Below are 19,484 nucleotides of genomic sequence, written 5' to 3'. Positions count from 1 at the left end.
AGAAGATAAAGGCAAAAAAAAATGCAATGAGTAGAAAACTAGAAAATAACAGCAAAACTTTGCAAATACTTGGCAGATTAGACAGCATTTGTGGAGAAACTGAGTTAACTTAAAGTTTGATAATCATTAACGTGCCAACACACCACAGCAAATTCCTAATACATATAAATATACAGTATATGGTAAATAAAGTAGATCCTTCATCTTTTTTAAACAAAGACTGCCTGACCAGCTGAGTATTTCCAACATATAGTTTAATGTTTCTGAAAGAAAACAAATATGTTCATATCCTGAGTAAAATTCATATTATATAAAATCAAACAATAGCATGTAGAGTTGGAAAGAATGACATTATTGCATGCTATTTTCATGTATTTTTATACCTTGGGTGAAGAAAACATCTTCACACAGTTCATAGAATAATAATGGACATTTCTGCCAGACGATGTAGAAATTTGAATTGTAAAGCCTTGTGCAATAGTAGCCTTTAAAATTCTTCAATGCAACAGCATCGCATTTATCCATTTAAAGCATAGGCCATCCATAGTAAACCAACTTTTCATCTAGTCCCATTCACAGCAACTGTGAATAGATTATTCTAAGGATATTTAAAGGATTATTCTAGGTCCCTTCAAGTAGCTGTGGAGCATTTTCCAAGGGCTTTGCAGTGATCTAAGAGTGGATTCCAAGTTGCAAAAAAATTAAATCTCACAAAAAAGAAGAGTCCTGCAGATCGTATATTCTCAAGAGTAAATGTCCAGTATGAAGAAAGTTTGATGGCTCTGGTCCTAAGCTCAATGAACTTTAGAAGAATGTGGAGGGATTTAATTGAAGCCTACTAAATATTTAAAAGCCTAGAGTTGACCTGGAGAGGCTGCTTCCAATAGTGGAAGAGTCTAGGACCAGAGAATAGAAGGGCAATCTTTTAGAACAGAGTTGAAAATGCTGAAACTGTGGAATTCATTGCTACAGATGGCTGTGGAGCCAAGTCTTGATTAGTAAGGGCATCAAAGGCTAAAGGGAGAAGGCAGAAGAATGTGGTTGAGAGGGAAAATGAATCAGCCATGATTGAATGGCGAAGCCGATTTTAGGGGCCAAATAGCCTAACTCTAATCTTATGTCATAAGAACATGCAGGCAATGAAGTTGTGAGCTCAGGCTCTGAGAAAAAAATGTATGTGAAGCTAAGGTTTTGAAGCTAATAGTGAAAAATATCTGTAACCTTGTGCTGACAGTCATCTTGAAATCTAGGGCAATGAACCAGATATATTCAAGCTGGCTCAGTAGAGTTTTAGAGGCATTCATACTCCCTTTGCAAAGAAATAAATCTTTATTGCCTTCTCAAGTGGTGACAATTAGTCTCTGCAATATTGAGTAGAAGCTATCAGTTATTACACACTTTAGGATTTGCAAAGATCATGGACATCTGAAAGGTATACAGAATAAGTAAATCATGTTCACCATGCTTTAGGCTTTCTACAAAAATTCAGACTTCAATGTGAATGCAGGACCCCTTTAATCACAGGCAGCCCACTGGAAATGCTCAGGATGCCAGGTAGCCCTTGTGAAAAGATAAACAGAGTTAACGTTTCAGGTTGATGATCCTTCATCAAAGTTGGTGTTAACTCTGTTACTTTCACCACAAATGCTGTCTAACCTGCAGAATGTTTCCATCATTTTGCTGTTATTCTCAAATTGCCAGCACATTGCATCCTTTTCACCTTTGTCATCTTTTAGAATCTAATAGCCTTTCCATATATTTTCCATACGTCTTGGTTTAGTTACAGCAATAGCTCAAGTGTCTGCCTTTGTACATGAAACCTGTTTGGGCTTCCACTTGTACAACCGTGCCATTATAAAGGAGAAATGGTCAAAAAGAGCCCTAATGTGGAGTGTTTCCCAAGGCATCAAAATTCTGTGTGAGCACTGATCCAAGAGTACCATACAGTACAGAGGAAAATACTAGTGTTATTTAGTCTTTCATGTATTCTCCATCATTCAGAAGACACATGGCTGATCATTTAACTCGGTGGCACTCTTTCTGTACTAACCCCATATTACATGAATCTTTTAACAGCTAAAAATCTACCAACCTATCTTGAATATACTTGGTGATCAAACATCTACAGCCTGCTTACATGAAGAATTTAAAAGACTCACTATCCACTGAGTTAGTGAATAGTGGATATTATTCACTATTCAACTTTATTCTGAATCATCAGCTTGTATTTTGAGATCCTGGTCCTGGATATCCCATTTAGGGGTACATAATACGCAAATCTACCTTTTCACAACTAATAAAAAATGTATATTTTCTCACCTTTCATTCATGTAAACTCTAGTGAGCATGGTCTAGTCTACTTAATTTCCCTTCATGTGACAGACCTGCCATTCCAGTAATTGTTATGGTGAACCTTTGCTGCACTCCCTTTATTAAATACAAACAAGAATCCAAATGCAGCCTAAAAATAATAGTCAGTACTTGTTTGCTGTCCTTTCTGCATCCTAAATTTGCATGTTAACTTTTGTGACTTGTGTTCAAAGACAGCCAGGTCCTTCTGAATACCAATACCTTTCAACATATCACTTTCTGAAAAGTAGTCAATCTTCCTCATCTCTTTATATAAGAGTTTTTACCTGCCATCCCTATCTATTCACTTAAACTATTCATAGCCCCCTGAATCATCCTGTATTCGCCTCACAGCCACCTAGCTTTTCAAAAAAAATCATTAAGTAATTATGACTTTATGACACTAGATCCCTTCATTCAAATCACTGATTAAGATTTTGAAGAGGGATAGTCCCAGTACCTATCCACTTGGCAATCCACTGGTCACAGTCTTGCAATCTGAAAATGACACATTATTCCTACAGTTTTCTGTCCTTTAATCAATCCTCAGTACATGGCAGCATTTCGCCTCTCCATACCGTACACTCTACTTTTGTTTGATAAGCCATTGTGTTGCATCATATCAAAGGTCTTCTGAAAATCTATATACATAGTAACTACAAGTTAGAATTTCAAGGAAGTGTAACAGATCTGCAAATGGTGTTTTGCTTTCAAAATATTAAGCATTGCCTAGTCCAGGCATGGGCAAACTACGGCCCGTGGGCCATATGCGGCCCATTAAGCTTTTTAATCCGGCCCGCAGAACTTGATGAAATTATATTAATAAACCTTGTTAACGTTTTTTCCCCGCAATTCTGGCGTTTTCTCAATAGATGACGCACTCTATATACATTTGTGGCGACCCATTTCCTGGCACATCCGAACCGGCTCACAATTAGCCAGCGTTCCGGCTAAGGGAGATAGCCTGCGGGGATTTGCGAGCACAGAGCTTTGGAGCCTCTGCGCCACGGGGGGCAGGTTGAGGGAGGCTTAAAAGTGAGGCTGGGGATTTCGAAGAAAGCTTTTCTCTTCAACTGCAGTTACCGACTCCATGTCGTAATTTTAGAGCTGCATTTAGCACACCGCTACACATTGACCTTTGTTGAGGTGCAGCGTATTACTCCACATTTGCGCCTTACTCTTTGTTCGGCTTGACCTATTTGTGTGAACAGGCGTTCAGTGTCATGAACATCAACAAAGCCAGCCACAGATCCAAGTTAACTGACCAACACCTCAGATCCATCCTGAGAATCGCCACAACAAAACTAAATCCAGACTTTGATGCGCTGGCTAAAAAGGGAGACCAACAACACTGTTCCCACTGAAATTAAAAATAAGTTTCTTCGCTGTGTTATGTAAAAAAATGCATTTGAAAATATTTTTTTCAATAAGCCTTACATGTTACATGTCATTTCTGTTAAGTGATGGACATGAGTAGTGTGCAGGTGCACGTACGTTCTCAAAATAAAAAATGCGCTCCAGATCAAATAACACGCTCCGCATACTGGCGCGCTGTCACTGTTCTGTCCTTGGGCTGGTCGTTGTTGACTTTTGGCACAAGGGACAATTGAATAAGAAGGAGCAGGACAAGTAGACCTGCATCTCCTACCGTTTCTGAAATAAAGACAGGCAGGAGGAGAGTGATGATGATAATATCTTGAAGGATAACAGAATTTTCAGTGCTTTAAAATAATAACCGTTACTATTAAAAAAGCTGTATTTTATTCATTTAATTTTCAGTGTTTTAAAAGTCATTTCAATAAATAGCTAAATACCATGGGACTTCAAAGACAGATATTTTGTTGTAATGCATTTGTTCATTTTCAATTGAAATTAAAGCACATGTTTTCTACATATCCCATGATATTTTATTTTCTCTTATGAGGTGTATTACCAAAACACTCCGTCCATCTGCTCCTGGTCCGGCCCCCCTGTCAAATTTTAGAACCCTTTGTGGCCCACAAGTCAAAATGTTTGCCCACCCCTGGCCTAGTCCCACTATTATTCCCCAATTCTTTTTACAACTTTGTGAATAACATATTCTAGCATTCTTACCAACTTCCAGTGTTTGGCTCACTGTCCACAGTTTGCCATTTCCTCTCTCCTTTCCTATTTAAGTATGAAATTAAGTTTATAAATTTCCAATCTATGGAACCATTCTAAAATCTGGAGAAATCTGGACAAACAGCATATTAATACCTACCTCCATCAAAACCCTTGGATGCAGGTAATTAGATCCAGAGAACTTATTGGTACTAATCTGTGAAGCTTTTATTGCACAACCAGGCACAAAACATTTGCTTAATTTCTCTGCCATTTCCATATTATTTCTCTTGTCATAGTTTAAAATGGATTCACATTAAATGTCATCAATGATTTTCTCTTTTGAGTTAGTGGTGGAGAGGAGGTCACTAAACAAACTATTATCCATTATGGACAATCTGGCACATCCTCTCCATGACCTAATGAATGAGCAATGGAGAATCAGAATCAGAATCAGACTTTAATCGCCAAGTACCTGTGCACATACAAGGAATTTACTTCTGGCACCCTTTCGAACAGACTCATTCAACTGCGCTGTACCAAGGATCATTACAGAAAATCTTTCCTACCAAGTACAGTAAGCATATACAACAATTCATCTCTGTGCAACAGGACACACATCGTAGTACAATAGTCTCCATTTTATGATTGCATACATTATTATTGCACATTGGTAAATTATTGTGTGCATTATTGCTCCGTACTTTATTATTTAGTTAAGTCTGCTGTTTTTAAAATGTTGCTGCTATAACAAAAGAATTTTCCGCTCAGGGTTAATAAAGTACTTTTTATTATTAAAATTATCTACAGAAGTATTTATGATCTAACTTTATGTTTCTTGATTGATTAGTCTCAAGATGGTGCCAAGCTGAAGTCTCCATTCAAGTCACAGCTCAGATTTAGTTATTTATTTTTAGATTTTGTTTTATGTCTATACGGATGATTTTTAGGATAGAGTGGGGAGTAAGGGCAGGCTGAAGGCTTCAGTCTTAGCTCCACATTCAAAGGCCAATGACATCCACAGTTCAGGCTGGGATGATGGGCTGGTTATTAGCTGGCAGATCAGCGTGGACGAAGGCTGGTGGCATCTTCAATGTCAGCAAGTTGTCAGCAGGTTCTAAAGTAGGAGGTCTGTACCAGCAGGAAGAACAGAGTCCAATGACCCACTGAGTGCACAAATCAATGAGACTAGAGTTCAAGGCCTAACGTTTGGTAATCAGTGGGTGTTGGTGTCAATGCCAAGGATTGAGGCCCCGGTGTTAATTGAGGCTCGTTGGCCTGAGCCATGGGTCTGTGAATCGCTCAGTCCACTGGGTTAGTTGAAGGCCCAACATCTTCATGTACAAGTCCTCTGGAGGCTGAAGAAGACCATCAGCCTTGGGGTTGAAGGTCTGTGCAAGGGTGGGAGCAAGCTTTACTATTCTTGTTTTGTTGCTTGTTGTGTTCTCTGTTGTTCTGACAAATGTTGTGGTCATGCTACTTTGGCACTGGAATGTGTGGCAGCACTTGCGGGGACCACCTTGGGTGTGTTAGTTGTTAATGCAAATAGCCCACTTCTCTGTATGCTTCAATATGCACATGAAGAATAAACTTGAATTTTGATCTTAAATCTTCAAATAGAGGACAGGCTGGAGTCTAAGCTTCTAATGAGTATTCAAAAGGTCTGTGGTGAGGTTATACAGGCCAACAAACCAGTGAGGATGTACAGGGTCCTATAATCAGCAAAACCTGAGTTTTAGTTTTTTGGGCCTCACAATCAGTGAGGTCAGAGCTCGAGGCCTGGAGGTCAGGCCCTCATCCAGGGTCTTCATTCATCATCACCTGTCAATCCTGGGTTGATACTGAAGATTGAAACCAGAAGGTCGTTTGAAAATCCAGATCAAAGAATGAAAATTGATCAAAAATCCAGAAGTCAAGGCCCAATTGCTGTATCCCCAAGTCTGCAATCTCTGTGAATCTGCTGAGGAAGTCAGGTCCCAGTGTCTGCAAATGCAGGAGTTTGCTACAGGCCGAAGTAGCTTGTCCTGGGTTAGAGGACTTTGTACATATGTGTTTGGGTGGGTGGGTGGGAGGCAGGCAAGAACGGAGCTTGTTTCACTGTTGTTATTTTGTATGTTCTGTTTTGTTGTATTGTTGTTCTACCAAGCATCCTGGGCATGCTATGTTGGCACCAGAATGTGTGGTGACACTTGTGGGTAGCCCCCACAACATCCTTGAGTGGATGTTGGTTGTTATTGCAAATGATACATCAAAACATACAATGAAGTGTATGTAGATGCAATAAACAAGTCTGAATCTGAATCATTTTACTTTCCTTCTCACATGAAAAAGTGCCTGAGCCAGGTACAATAGTATAATTTGAGAAGTACTTGGGAGCTCAGAGGGATATGAGCTGAAAGTAGAAAACTGGGACGAGCTGGATGGACACTTTGGCTGGCAAGGACCCGTCAGATCAAAAATGTCTGCCAGCATGCGGTATTGCTCTATGACTCAAATTTCTTCTTCTTTCTCCTTTATTAAATTCTGAAGTTTTCCCAAATTTCAGGCTATTTTATTTTTATCAATATTATAAAGCTTTTATAAAGATATTTTAAACTTCCTTTTCCGGCCAAGATTGAGTCACTTTGTTGTTGGATATTTGTACCTTAAGTGAATTTATACTTACTGCTGAGTTCAAAGCACATTTATTATCAAACTATGTATACGTTAAACAATCTTGAGATTTGTCTCCTTACAGGCAGCCATGAAGTAAAGAGCCCCAGTAGAACCCATTAAAAACAAAGGACTGTCAAACACCCATTATGCAGATAGAGGGGAAAAAACAAATCTTGCAAACAATAAAGCAAGCAATGACAGCATTCAGAACAAGTACACAATGCCAGGCAACACTGCAGCCAATTCTTTTGTCTACAGAAGCAGATTCAGAAGGCCTTGCTCCAGCAAAGAGTCAAGCAAACCCTGCAGAGCAGCAAGCCAAACTAGCCTGTTTCTTGCCCCCAACCCCAACCATTTCAATTTGGCCCAGTGCTTAAATCATCCAAACCTCACCCTTGGGCTCCATTGCCTCTAGGGCCAGTACACAACCTTTCTAACTTGGATTGGCTCTTAAATCGATCAAACCTTGGACCTTTCCTCATTTTGGCTCGGTTCTGCCTCATCGGATTACTTGGATTTCCAATTTGGCTTGCTTTTAAACTGTTCAAACTTGGATAATTCCAAGCCTCAGCTCTGATGCATCGAATTGCCTCAAAGTCCACTCCAGTGACTCCAGCCCAGACATGCTGCAATTGCCTTGCACCAGCAAGACTTCAGCCACAGTGCAAAACTGCCATATTATACAGGAGATTCCACTCAATTCCAACAGGGAAGCCACCGGCCACTGCTTTCAGTGATCATTTACCAGAAAACTGAATAACAAAGTACTAGACAACGGGGTGACCCGTTGGGGCACCCTTTGAGAGAAGGATAGTGCAATCTGATGTGACCAGAATGAAATTTAAATTTTCCTGAATGCTATTGGTATCACTGCTTTGGAAATTGAAGAAGACAACCTCAGTTTATTAATGAAGATGGACGAGTAGCAAGGCAAATATAACTCCTCCTCGTTTAATGAAGGATACTTTTGATAGCATCATTTCTGGCTGATTTGCCATTCTTGTGCCTCTTGTTGTCATTCTGGAGTCATGCAGCCCTCTCATCCCCGTCCCCTCATCTCTTCTGCTGTTTGTTCTTTGTTTTTGATCCTGGAGACATGCATTTCTCAGCTCCTCTGTCTCTTCCTCTCTCCTCCTCCTGTGCCAGTTGTTGTCATTCTGGAGATGTGCACGCCTCTCCTCTTCTGTCTCTTCTTCTCTCATCTTTTTTGTCCTGACTCTTTGATCCTGGAGTCGTGCAGCCCAGCCCTGATTCTTGTTCTCTCCCTCTCCTTGGTGCTTCCCAATGATATTTGGCATCATCTCTTGACCATAATATAGAAACATAGAAAATAGGTGCAGGAGTAGGCCATTCAGCCCTTCGAGCCTGCACCGCCATTCAGTATGATCATGGCTGATCGTCCAACTCAGAACCCTGTACCTGCTTTCTCTCCATACCCCCGATCCCCTTAGCCACAAGGGCCATATCTAACTTCCTCTTAAATATAGCCAATGAACCAGCCTCAACTGTTTCCTGTGGCAGAGAATTCCACAGATTCACCACTCTCTATGTGAAGAAGTTTTTCCTCATCTTGGTCCTAAAAGGCTTCCCCTTCATCAAACTGTGACCCCTCGTTCTGGACTTCCCCAACATCAGAAACAATCTTCCTGTATCTAGCCTATCCAATCCCTTTAGAATTTCATACGTTTCAATAAGATCCCCCCTCAGTCTTCTAAATTCCAGTGAGTATAAGCCTAGTCGATCCAGTCTTTCTTCATATGAAAGTCCTGCCATCCCAGGAATCAATCTGGTGAACCTTCTCTGTACTCCCTCTACAGCAAGAATGTCTTTCCTCAGATTAGGGGACCAAAACTGCACACACTATCCTAGGTGCAGTCTCACCAAGGCCTTGTACAACTGCAGTAGAACCTCCCTGCTCCTGTACTCAAATCCTTTTGCTATGAATGCCAACATACCATTTGCCTTTTTCACCGCCTGCTGTACCTGCATGCCCACCTTCAATGACTGGTGTACAATGACACCCAGGTCTCGTTGCATCTCCCCTTTTCCTAATTGGCCACCGTTCAGATAATAATCTGTTTTCCTGTTCTTGCAACCAAAGTGGATAACCTCACATTTATCCACATTAAATTGCATCTGCCATGAATTTGCCCACTCACCTAACCTATTCCAAGTCACCCTGCATCCTCTTAGCATCCTCCTCACAGCTAACACCGCTGTCCAGCTTCGTGTCATCCGCAAACTTGGAGATGCTGCATTTAATTCCCTCCTCTAAATCATTAATATATATTGTAAACAACTGGGATCCCAGCACTGAGCCTTGCGGTACCCCACTAGTCACTGCCTGCCATTCTGAAAAGGTCCCATTTACTCCCACTCTTTGCTTCCTGTCTGCCAACCAATTCTCTATCCACATCAATACCATACCCCCAATACCATGTGCTTTAAGTTTGCTCACTAATCTCCTGTGTGGGACTTTGTCAAAAGCCTTTTGAAGATCTAAATATGCCACATCCCCTGGCTCTCCCCTATCCACTCTACTAGTTACATCTTCAAAAAATTCTATGAGATTCGTCAGACATGATTTTCCTTTCACAAATCCATGCTGACTTTGTCCGATGATTTTACCTCTTTCCAAATGTGCTGTTATCACATCTTTGATAACCGACTCTAGCATTTTCCCCACCACCAATGCCAGACTAACCGGTCTATAATTCCTCGGTTTCTCTCTCCCTCTTTGTTTAAAAAGTGGGGTTACATTAGCCACCCTCCAATCCTCAGGAACTAATCCAGAATCTAAGGAGTTTTGAAAAATTACCACTAATGCATCCACTATTTCTTGGGCTACTTCCTTCAGCACTCTGGGATGCAGACCATCTGGCCCTGGAGATTTATCTGCCTTTAATCCCTTCAATTTACCTAACACCACTTCCCTACTAACATGTATTTCCCTCAGTTCCTCCATCTCACTAGACCCTCGGTCCCTTACTATTTCCAGAAGGTTATTTATGTCCTCCTTAGTGAAGACAGAACCAAAGTAGTTATTCAATTGGTCTGCCATGTCTTTGTTCCCTATGATCAATTCACCTGTTTCTGACTGTAAAGGACCTACATTTGTCCTGACCAATCTTTTTCTTTTCACGTATCGATAAAAGCTTTTACAGTCAGTTTTTATGTTCCCTGCCAGCTTTCTCTCAAAATCTTTTTTCCCTTTCCTAATTAAGCCCTTTGTCCTCCTCTGATGGTCTCTGAATTTTTCCCAGTCCTCAGGTGTGCCGCTTTTTTCGCTAATTTATATGTTTCTTCTTTGGGCTTGATACTATCCCTAATTTCCCTTGTCAGCCACGGGTGCACTACCTTCCCTGGTTTATTCTTTGGCCAAACAGGGATGAACAATTGTTGTAGTTCATCCATGCAATCTTTAAATGCTTGCCATTGCATATCCACCGTCAACCCTTTAAGTATCATTTGCCAGTCTATCTTAGCTAATTCACATCTCATACCTTCAGAGTTACCCTTCTTTAAATTCAGAACCTTTGTTTCTGAATTAACTATGTCACTCTCCATCTTAATGAAGAATTCCACCATATTATGGTCACTCTTACCCAAGGGGCCTCGCACAACAAGATTGCTAACTAACCCTTCCTCATTGCTCAATACCCAATCTAGAATGCCCTGCTCTCCAGTTGGTTCCTCGACATGTTGGTTCAGAAAACCATCTCGCATACATTCCAAGAAATCCTCTTCCTCAGCCCCCTTACCAATTTGGTTCACCCAATCTATATGTAGATTGAAGTCACCCATTATAACTACTGTTCATTTATTGCACGCATTTCTAATTTCCTGTTTAATGCCATCCCCAACCTCACTACTACTGTTAGGTGGCCTGTACACAACTCCCACCAGTGTTTTCTGCCCCTTAGTGTTATGCAGCTCTGCTCATATCGATTCCACATCCTCAAGGCTAACGTCCTTCCTTTCTATTGTGTTAATCTCCTCTCTAACCAACAATGCTACCCCACCTCCTTTTCTTTCCTGTCTATCCCTCCTGAATATTGAATATCCCTGGATGTTGAGCTCCCCGTCCTTGGTCACCCTGAAGCCATGTCTCTGTGATCCCAACTATATCATATTCATTAATAACTACCTGCACATTCAATTCATCCACCTTGTTACGAATGCTCCTCGCACTGACACACAAAGCCTTCAGGCTTGTTTTTACAACACTCTTAGCCCTTATACAATTATGTTGAAAAGTGGCTCTTTTTTGCTTTTTGCCCTGGATTTGCCTGCCTGCCACTTGCACTTTTCACCTTACTACTTTTTGCTTCTACCCTCATTTTACACCCCTCTGTCTCTCTGCACTTGTTCCCATCCCCCTGCCACATTAGTTTAAAGCCTCCTGAACAGCAGTAGCAAACAGTCCCCCTAGGACACTGGTTCCAGTCCAGCCCAGGTGCAGACCGTCCTGTTTATACCGGTCCCACCTCCCCCAGAACTGGTTCCAATGTCCCAGAAATAATGTCCCCTTCTCTTTCCACGCAGCATAATTAGGCTGACCATAATGTTTTTTATCCTAATGCTGGATAGGAGATACGAAGCAGTAACATCAAAGCTTCCAGGATGCTGAGTATTGTTGATGATGTGGTTGGCCCTCTCCTAAATGGATGTGATATAGTCACTACTGTCCTTTAACTGCAGCAAAGGGTTTGATGGGTGTTTCAAAGTATTTCATTACAATAAGATTTAATTATCTCTTATTGATGGGTGGCAGATAGATCTGTCCCAATCCTGCACCTACTGATGGTGATTAGCAGAATGTGACCGCTCGAAATAGAGCTGCCCTGCCCTTTTGCTCCGGTTGGTGTCGCTGCTGTGAGCATCGTGAGTCACTTCTGAGGCTGGCTGTGCGCATGCGTCTTGGTGCTGCATCACTGTTTCCATGATGGCTGACATCAGCTCTCGGGTGAAGCGGGGGAACTTTGCCTGCATTCTGTAAGTTAATGCATTTTAAGTCGATTTAGCCAAAAATATTGCTGCTGTAATGCACCATTTGCACTGGTTGGAGATCACAAACAGATAAACAGAGCATGAGAGTTTTAGTAGTATATAGATTTAGTTGTCGTTTTTGTTTCATCAGCTACCAGTAAGGTGTCACTCAAACCAGTAAGTAGCACCATATAAAACCAGACATGTTGTATGTTGCTCCAGATTGCACTGGAGAGAAGTAGCTAGATACCTAGTCTTTCTTGTGTCTCCATATATTTAGTGTAAATTATATATTCTCTAAATATGAGCCATTTCTTTTCTGTCATCTTTCCTACAGTCATATCTTTTAATATAGTTTCCTGATGTAACATAGCTATTTCAAATGTTACACCTTCAAAGTTTATGCTGTTTTAAGGCTCTCATTTCAGATCAAACTAAATCACTATCAATCTGTATTTCATTTGATCACAAGTACTCAACATTTAACCCTTTCTTATCACACAATATTGGATTAAATATAGAATGTCCTTCATAAGTTCTTCAACCTACTGATCTAGAAAAGCATCTCTTATACACAACATGAATTCTCCCTCCACAGTACCACTAGTAGTTTGTTTTTAATCAGACAATATATCAGTAAAACCTACATGATCATTCTATTATCTCAAGTTCCTCTGTCTCTCAAGCAGCAGTGATGATGGTATTACCATAGGAAGCAATCAGTAAGATAGATAGACCTTGCAAATAAAATATTTTCTCCAAGTCTTTATGGTATTCCTCAATGCTCTGAAAAGGTTTGCAACATCAGCACTTTTAAAATGGCAGTATATCGCCGCTTCATTTTGTGAGACACCAGAAACACATATCAACGTCACACAGGTGCTGATTGGCAGGTATGATGTTGTAGGCATCATGGAATTATGGCTGAAAGATTATAGTTGGGAGCTTAATGTCCAAGGATACTGTAATGTTAAAATCAGGTTTGTGGGTCTGATAAGTGAGACAGGAAGTGCACTGACTTCAAATAGGTATATAAATAATTTATTTACAAACAGTAAAAATTCAACCATTTATGTTTCCCAAGTTACAGACACTACAAGGCTGAATACTCAACAATCATACATACATTCAACAAACATACCTAAAAGTGCACACAGAGCATACTTTCCTAATGGTCTCACCTTAAACAAAGGAAGAAGAGAACAAGCCCCTCCTGTGGTGATATCACGAGTCACGTGTCAGAACGTATCTAAAAAGAACTGAATCTGCTTTTTCATAAAATCACAAAAATCTTGACATTTTAGTAGAATTGAATTAAATCTCCATCTATAAATTGATTCCTCTTTATCTATCATTATCATTGTCATTATTAAAGGAGAGTGATCAGACAATATTCTTGCTTTATATTCCACATTTTTCACTCTATCTTGAGTATTTGTTGATAATAGGAAAAAATCTATCCTTGAGTATGTTTTATGTCTATTTGAATAGAATGAATAATCCCTTTCTTTTGGATTGATTCTTCTCCATATATCAATCAAATTTAAATCTTTCATCAATGATAGAGTTAATTTTGCTACTTTTGATTTTGTAATAGCCTTTGTTGATCTATCTAAAACTGGATCTAAACAAAAATTAAAATCTCCACCTATTAATATTTTATCATGTGCGTTAGCCAAATTCAAAAAGACCTCCTGTATAAATTTTACATCATTTTCATTTGGTGCATAAATATTCATAAGAGTCCATAGTTCTGAAAAAATTTGACAATGTATAATTAAATATCTTCCTGCCGAATCAGTTAATACATTTTGTATTTTAATTGGTAAATTTTTATTAACCAAAATTGCAACTCCTCTCGCCTTTGAGTTAAATGAAGCTGCAATAACATTTCCAACCCAGTCTCTTTTTAATTTCTGATGTTCTATATCCGTTAAATGAGTTTCTTGTAAGAAAGCTACATCTATTTTCATTTTTTTAATATATGTTAAAATTCTTTTTCTTTTTATTGGTCCATTAAGCCCATTAACATTAAAACTTTAAAAATTCAATAGATTAGTCATTATTTTTAATTATGTTACTCCAATCTATAATAATACCTAATCTTTCAACTTTCATTGTATCCTGGGAAATCTTTTTAGAAGTTTCCATGTTGCTATGTGTGTCCCCACCAATCATGCAGGCAAAAGAATAGAAGAAAAATAGAAAATAAAGAAAAAAACAAAATACCCCCCTACTAATGTTGTGAAAGAAAAAAAACACAACATTACCCCCCTCTATTGTACGGGTCATGGCAATCGCCATGATTACACACGTGAATCCCGTAGTAACCAATTCAAAGCTCCCCAGCCCCCCCCCGCAACATAAAAAGTATATATATAAAAAAACATACTATTCTCAGTTATTATTTCTAAAATTTTACTTTTCTCCCTTATATCGTCCTTAAATGTCCATCAGTTCCATTCGCTATCTCTGTCTTCATCTTTAACCATTACATTTAAAAGTCTCTACCTTTAATTAGCAAAGAGATGGGAGTTTTTGTGCGAACACCTCCGCTTCTCGATAATCAGGAAAAAATCTTTTTCCCTCCTCCAAAAAAATTATCAGTGTTGCTGGGTGACACATTAAAAACTTATAACCTTTTTTCCATAAAACATTTTTAGCTGGATTGAATTCTTTCTTTCTCTTCAAAAGGTTATAACTTATATCTGGATAAAAAAGAACTGGTTTCTCTGCTATCATCAATGGACCTTTTCTTCTTTTAGCACCTTGGGCAGCCGCCTTCAAAATCTTTTCTTTATCCTGGTATCTTAAACATCTTATCAAAATTGATCGCGGATTTTGATCATCTTGAGATCTTGGTCTTAAGGCTCTGTGCACCCTTTCAATCTCAATTGAAGTTTCTTCTCCCATTTCCAATTTTTCAGGAATCCATTTTTGAAAAAAATTTATTGGGTCTTCTCCTTCGGTACCTTCTTTAAGTCCAACAATTTTAATATTGTTGCGTCTACTAAAATTTTCGAGCTTATCAATTTTTCCCACGAGTTGTTTTCTTTCTGATGTCCAGGCATCATTATCATCTTCCATCTTCTTCATTCTTCCATCCATTTCTTCCACTTTGACTTCCAAATCTGTAATTTTCTTTTCCATTTTTTCCTGTTTCTTTGTCATTTTATCAAACATAGCCTCCATTTTTGTTATTTTTTCTTTAATTACTTTCAATGCATTTAATTTTTCTAATTTATGCATTATTTGCCTCAAAGTCTTTTTTGTATTTTCAGAGGAACTTTCATCTCCATCTTCGTCTGATTTTTCCAGAGAGTCCGTCTCTCTCTCAGACTCACTTTCACTGTCGGTTTCAGTCTTTGCTGGGTTTTGTAGTTCTGGTTGCACTCGTTTGCGCATGCTCGTTCCTTTACGCATGCGCAGTTCTCGTTGATCCTTTCCTTTAGAAATGGCCAATGCTGCCGCGGTCTCCTGTTCTGTTTCACCGGTAGTGTGTTGTACCTGAGTCCGCGGTTCCTCGGTAGAAGTAGGCCTTGATTCTGTTCCAACTTGAGCAGTCTTCGCGGAAGTAGTTTTCTTCATCCTCTGTTTATGAGGCATAGCTTAAAACAATCCAGAGTAGTTTATGAGTAACCTTAAAAAAGTATTGATTGACTTTTCTTCACTTAAACATTAATTTATTAACTTTTTTACAGGAAGGCTGAGTTCCAGCGTCTCGATCCTACGTCATCACATGACGTCCCCACGTGTCAGAACGTGAGTAGGAAGAGTTTGGAGCATGCACAGAAATGACGGAATGATTGAAAAGCTTGTACGGTTTAAACGTGGTTGCTGTTTGCTGTTAAATAAAAGTTCTAGTTATGTTCTTCCATATTATAAAGACTACGTTTCTTTATAAGTAACCCACCATACGTAAAAAGAGCACAACATGGTGTCAGAAGTTGGTCTGGAAGAATAATTCGTTTCGCTAACACAGGAGAAGCGAAGATAATCGAAAATAGTTGAGAAAAAAGAGCGCAAACTCTTTTGTTGTTTGCTCTCAGTTTTAAAAATGGAAGTTCTGCAACCCCCATTTACGCTTCAGTTGACTGGAAATGTAGCTGAAAACTGGAAAAGATTTAAACCGCTTTGAAATTTATTTATCAGCGATCGAAGCAGATAATAAAATGGAGAAAACAAAAGTTACAATTCTACTTCATGTGATTGGGGACAACGCAACTGAGGTATATAACCATTTTACTTTTGAGAATGGAGATAACTTGAATCTAAAAGCGATAATCGACAAGTTTGAAGCATTTTGTATACATGCAAGCAGAAAGCTGGTCAAACAATTGATCAATTTGTTACAGAAATGAGAAATCACAGTAAAACATGCAAGTTCACAGAGCTTACAGACTCTCTCATTAAAGACAGAATAGCTTGCGGCATTCTGGATAATGGTCAGAGAGAAGGACTGTTAGAACAAGATTTGAATTTGGAAAAAAGCTGTGGTGCTCTACAAAACTTCGGAGACCGTGATGTCACGGGCTAAACTGCTTTTTATCGAGAACGGCAGCGTAGACGCTGTAAAGCGCGAACATATTAGAAAAAATAACAAAGCGACAACGAAACCGACAGAGAGCAAGATGTCATCTGAAATAAAAAAAACTTTGTGATCGCTGTGGGCAGCAGCACCGACATAAAATGTGCCCAGCGTATCGGAAAGTGTGCAACAACTGTGAGAAGAGTAATCATTTTTCAGATTGTTGCAGAAGTAGAAGAGAAATAAGACATGTAAATGCAGTGCTTGAAAATGAACGTGATGTGCTTTGTGAAAATAAACAAACTAAGAATTACTGGACTATGCCATTGTAAGTGAACCAGAACATTATTCTTTTTAAATGTGATACTGGAGCACAAGTAAATTTTCTTGCAGAATCTGAGTTTAATGCATTAAAGCCAAGACCAAGGTTACATTAGACAAATATAAAAGTGACTGGGTATTCAGGTGCAGACAATCCAGTTAAAGGAACATGTGTGGCAAAAGTATCACACAAAAGTAGTGTGCACATGCTTTCATTTGCGGTCATGCCAAAATATGTAGAGTCAATACCTGGTTTATCTGCCCATGAGAGACTGAATTTTGTGAAAAGAGTATTAGTCCTGGACAGTGACACAGAGTCGGAATACAGTGACTTGATGAAAGAGAGAGAGAACAGAATTTGACTCCAACAAAAGTAAAAGAAGTCATAAAGAAAGCTCCCAGACCCATCCCTTTGTTACCAGCATCTGACAAAACACTGTCAGCAAAACCAAACTTGCTGGTACAGTACAATATTGATCTGAAGCCAAAGAGTGACAAGAATCAGAATCCAATTGAAGAAGTGAAAGCACAAGTGAAGGAATTGAGAAGTTTTATTGAAATGATGAAATCTCAGCATAAAAAAGAGATTACACAGTTAATGAATTAGATAAAGAAAAGATTATTTCATTACAAATGGAAGTGGAAGGAATTCAGAAAGCTACAGTACTTGAAGAAGTACAACCCAGATCATACATGGTCCAAACAGAAGGAGCAGTGTTAAGAAGAAATCCCAAAGACCTCAAGAAATAGCCAACTTCAGAGTTTCCATTAACTGATGCAGACCAGACGAAACATGGAAATAACAATGAAACACAAGAACTGTATGCACCACCTAAAAGGTCTACTTGTGTTCATAAACCCCCCAGAGAGACTGATAGAGACATGTTAAATTATGCATTTGTTTTGATTAATGTTGCTAATTGTTTTTCTTTTTAAGGAAAGGAAGATGTGGTGATATCACATGCCACATGTCAGAACTTGATTAGACAGAGTTTGGAACATGCACAGAAAGGACAGAATGATCGAGAAGTTTGTATGGTTTAAATGTGGTTGCTGTTTGCTGTTAAATAAAAGTTCTAGTTATATGTTCTTCCAGAATATGTTTCTTGATGAGTAATCGATGATACATAAAAAGAACACAACACCTTCCACGTACTATTTTATTTACCCAGGGTATTTGAAACTAGACACCAGGCAGCCATCCAATAGGAAAAGCAGCTGCTGCTTCTAAATTAACCAATCACAACACAAAGGATTTTCGACAATCAGAATAAGGGCCGTCCCCACAGGACAGATACACATTGTATCAAAAGGATACACAGGAAGGCAGAGGGGGCAGCATTGCTCCATTGGTAAAAAGTGAAAATGAATTATTGGAAAGAGGTGACATAGGGTTGTAAAGTGTTGAATCATTGTGCATAGAGCTAAGGAAATGAAAGGGCAAAAAGATCCTGATGGGAGTTGTATATACCCTGTGTGCACTTTTAACTATGTGTGTTGAATGTATATTTGTTGAGTATTCAGCTTTGTAGCGTTTGTAGCTTGGGAAACATGAATGTTTGGTTCCGCCATACTGCTAGTTTCTTCCACAGTGAAGACTGAAACAATATACTGATTCAGTTCGTCTGCTATTTCATTCTCCTCCATTACTACCTCTCTAGCATTGTTTTCCAGCAGTCTGTTATCCACTCTCGCCTATCTTTTACACTTAATGCATCTGAAGAAGCTTTTGAAATCCTCTTTAATATTATTGGCCATCTTACTCTCGTATTCCATCTTTGCCTTCTTAATGACTTTTGTAGTTTCCTTTTGGTTGCCTGTTGGTTTTTAAAAAGCTTCCCAATCCTCTAACTTCCCACTAATATTTGCTCTATTATATCCCATCTCTTTGGCTTTTATGTTGGGTTTGACTTCTCTTGTTAGCCATGGTTGTGTTATCTTTCATTTTGAATGTATTTTTTCTCTTTGGGATGTATATATTCTGTGCCTTCTGAATTGCTTCCAGAAATTCCAACCATTGCAGCTCTGCTGTCATCCCTGCCAGTGTTCTTTTCCAATCAACTCCTCTCTCATGGCTCTGTAATTTCCTTTACTCTATTGTAATACTGGTACATCTGGCTTTAGCTTCTTCTCAAATTTCAAAGTGAATTCGATCATTTTATGATCACTTGCCCACATGGGTTATTTTACTTGAGTTCTCTGATCAATTCTGGTTGCACAGCATCCAATCCAGAATAGCTGATCCTCCAGTGAGTGAAACCACAAGCTGTTCTAAAAAAGCCATTCTGTAGGCACTCTAGAAATTCCCCCTCCTTTAGTCTAGCACCAACCTGCAGACTGAAGTCTCCATGACTTTTGTAATATTGCCCTTTTAGCATACATATTCTATCTCCTGTTGTAATTTGTAGAATATAAAGGCAAGGATGTAATGTTGAGACTTTATAAAGGACTTGTGAGGCCTCATGGAGTATTGTGAGCAGGTTTGGGCCCCTTATCTTAAAAAGGATGTGCTGAAACTGGAGAGGGTTCAAAGAAGTTTAATGAAAATAATTCCAGATTG

General features: G+C 39.1%; 2 protein-coding genes across 3 annotated transcripts in view; one reads left to right on the top strand and one right to left on the bottom strand.

The window, feature by feature from the left end:
- Nucleotides 1-19,484, bottom strand: part of LOC132392704 (inactive phospholipase C-like protein 1) — a 296,868-nt gene that overhangs the window by 215,585 nt on the left and 61,799 nt on the right. The window lies entirely within an intron of this gene.
- Nucleotides 10,328-16,213, top strand: LOC132392705 (uncharacterized). The gene is made up of 2 exons (XM_059966961.1): nt 10,328-12,081; nt 15,777-16,213. Exon 1 carries the CDS (start codon nt 10,328-10,330, stop codon nt 11,480-11,482), a length of 1,155 nt encoding a protein of 384 aa, XP_059822944.1. The 3' UTR covers nt 11,483-12,081; nt 15,777-16,213.

Source organism: Hypanus sabinus, chromosome 4 (assembly GCF_030144855.1).
Source record: "Hypanus sabinus isolate sHypSab1 chromosome 4, sHypSab1.hap1, whole genome shotgun sequence".
NCBI classification, from domain to species: domain Eukaryota; kingdom Metazoa; phylum Chordata; class Chondrichthyes; order Myliobatiformes; family Dasyatidae; genus Hypanus; species Hypanus sabinus.
The sequence above is the reverse complement of the archived record's forward strand: the minus strand, read 5'-3'. Positions and strand labels throughout refer to the sequence as shown.

Coding starts and splice junctions, on each gene's coding strand:
- LOC132392705 (XM_059966961.1), top strand. CDS start 10,328: ATGGTCTCTGAATTTTTCCCAGTCCTCAGGTGTGCCGCTTTTTTCGCT.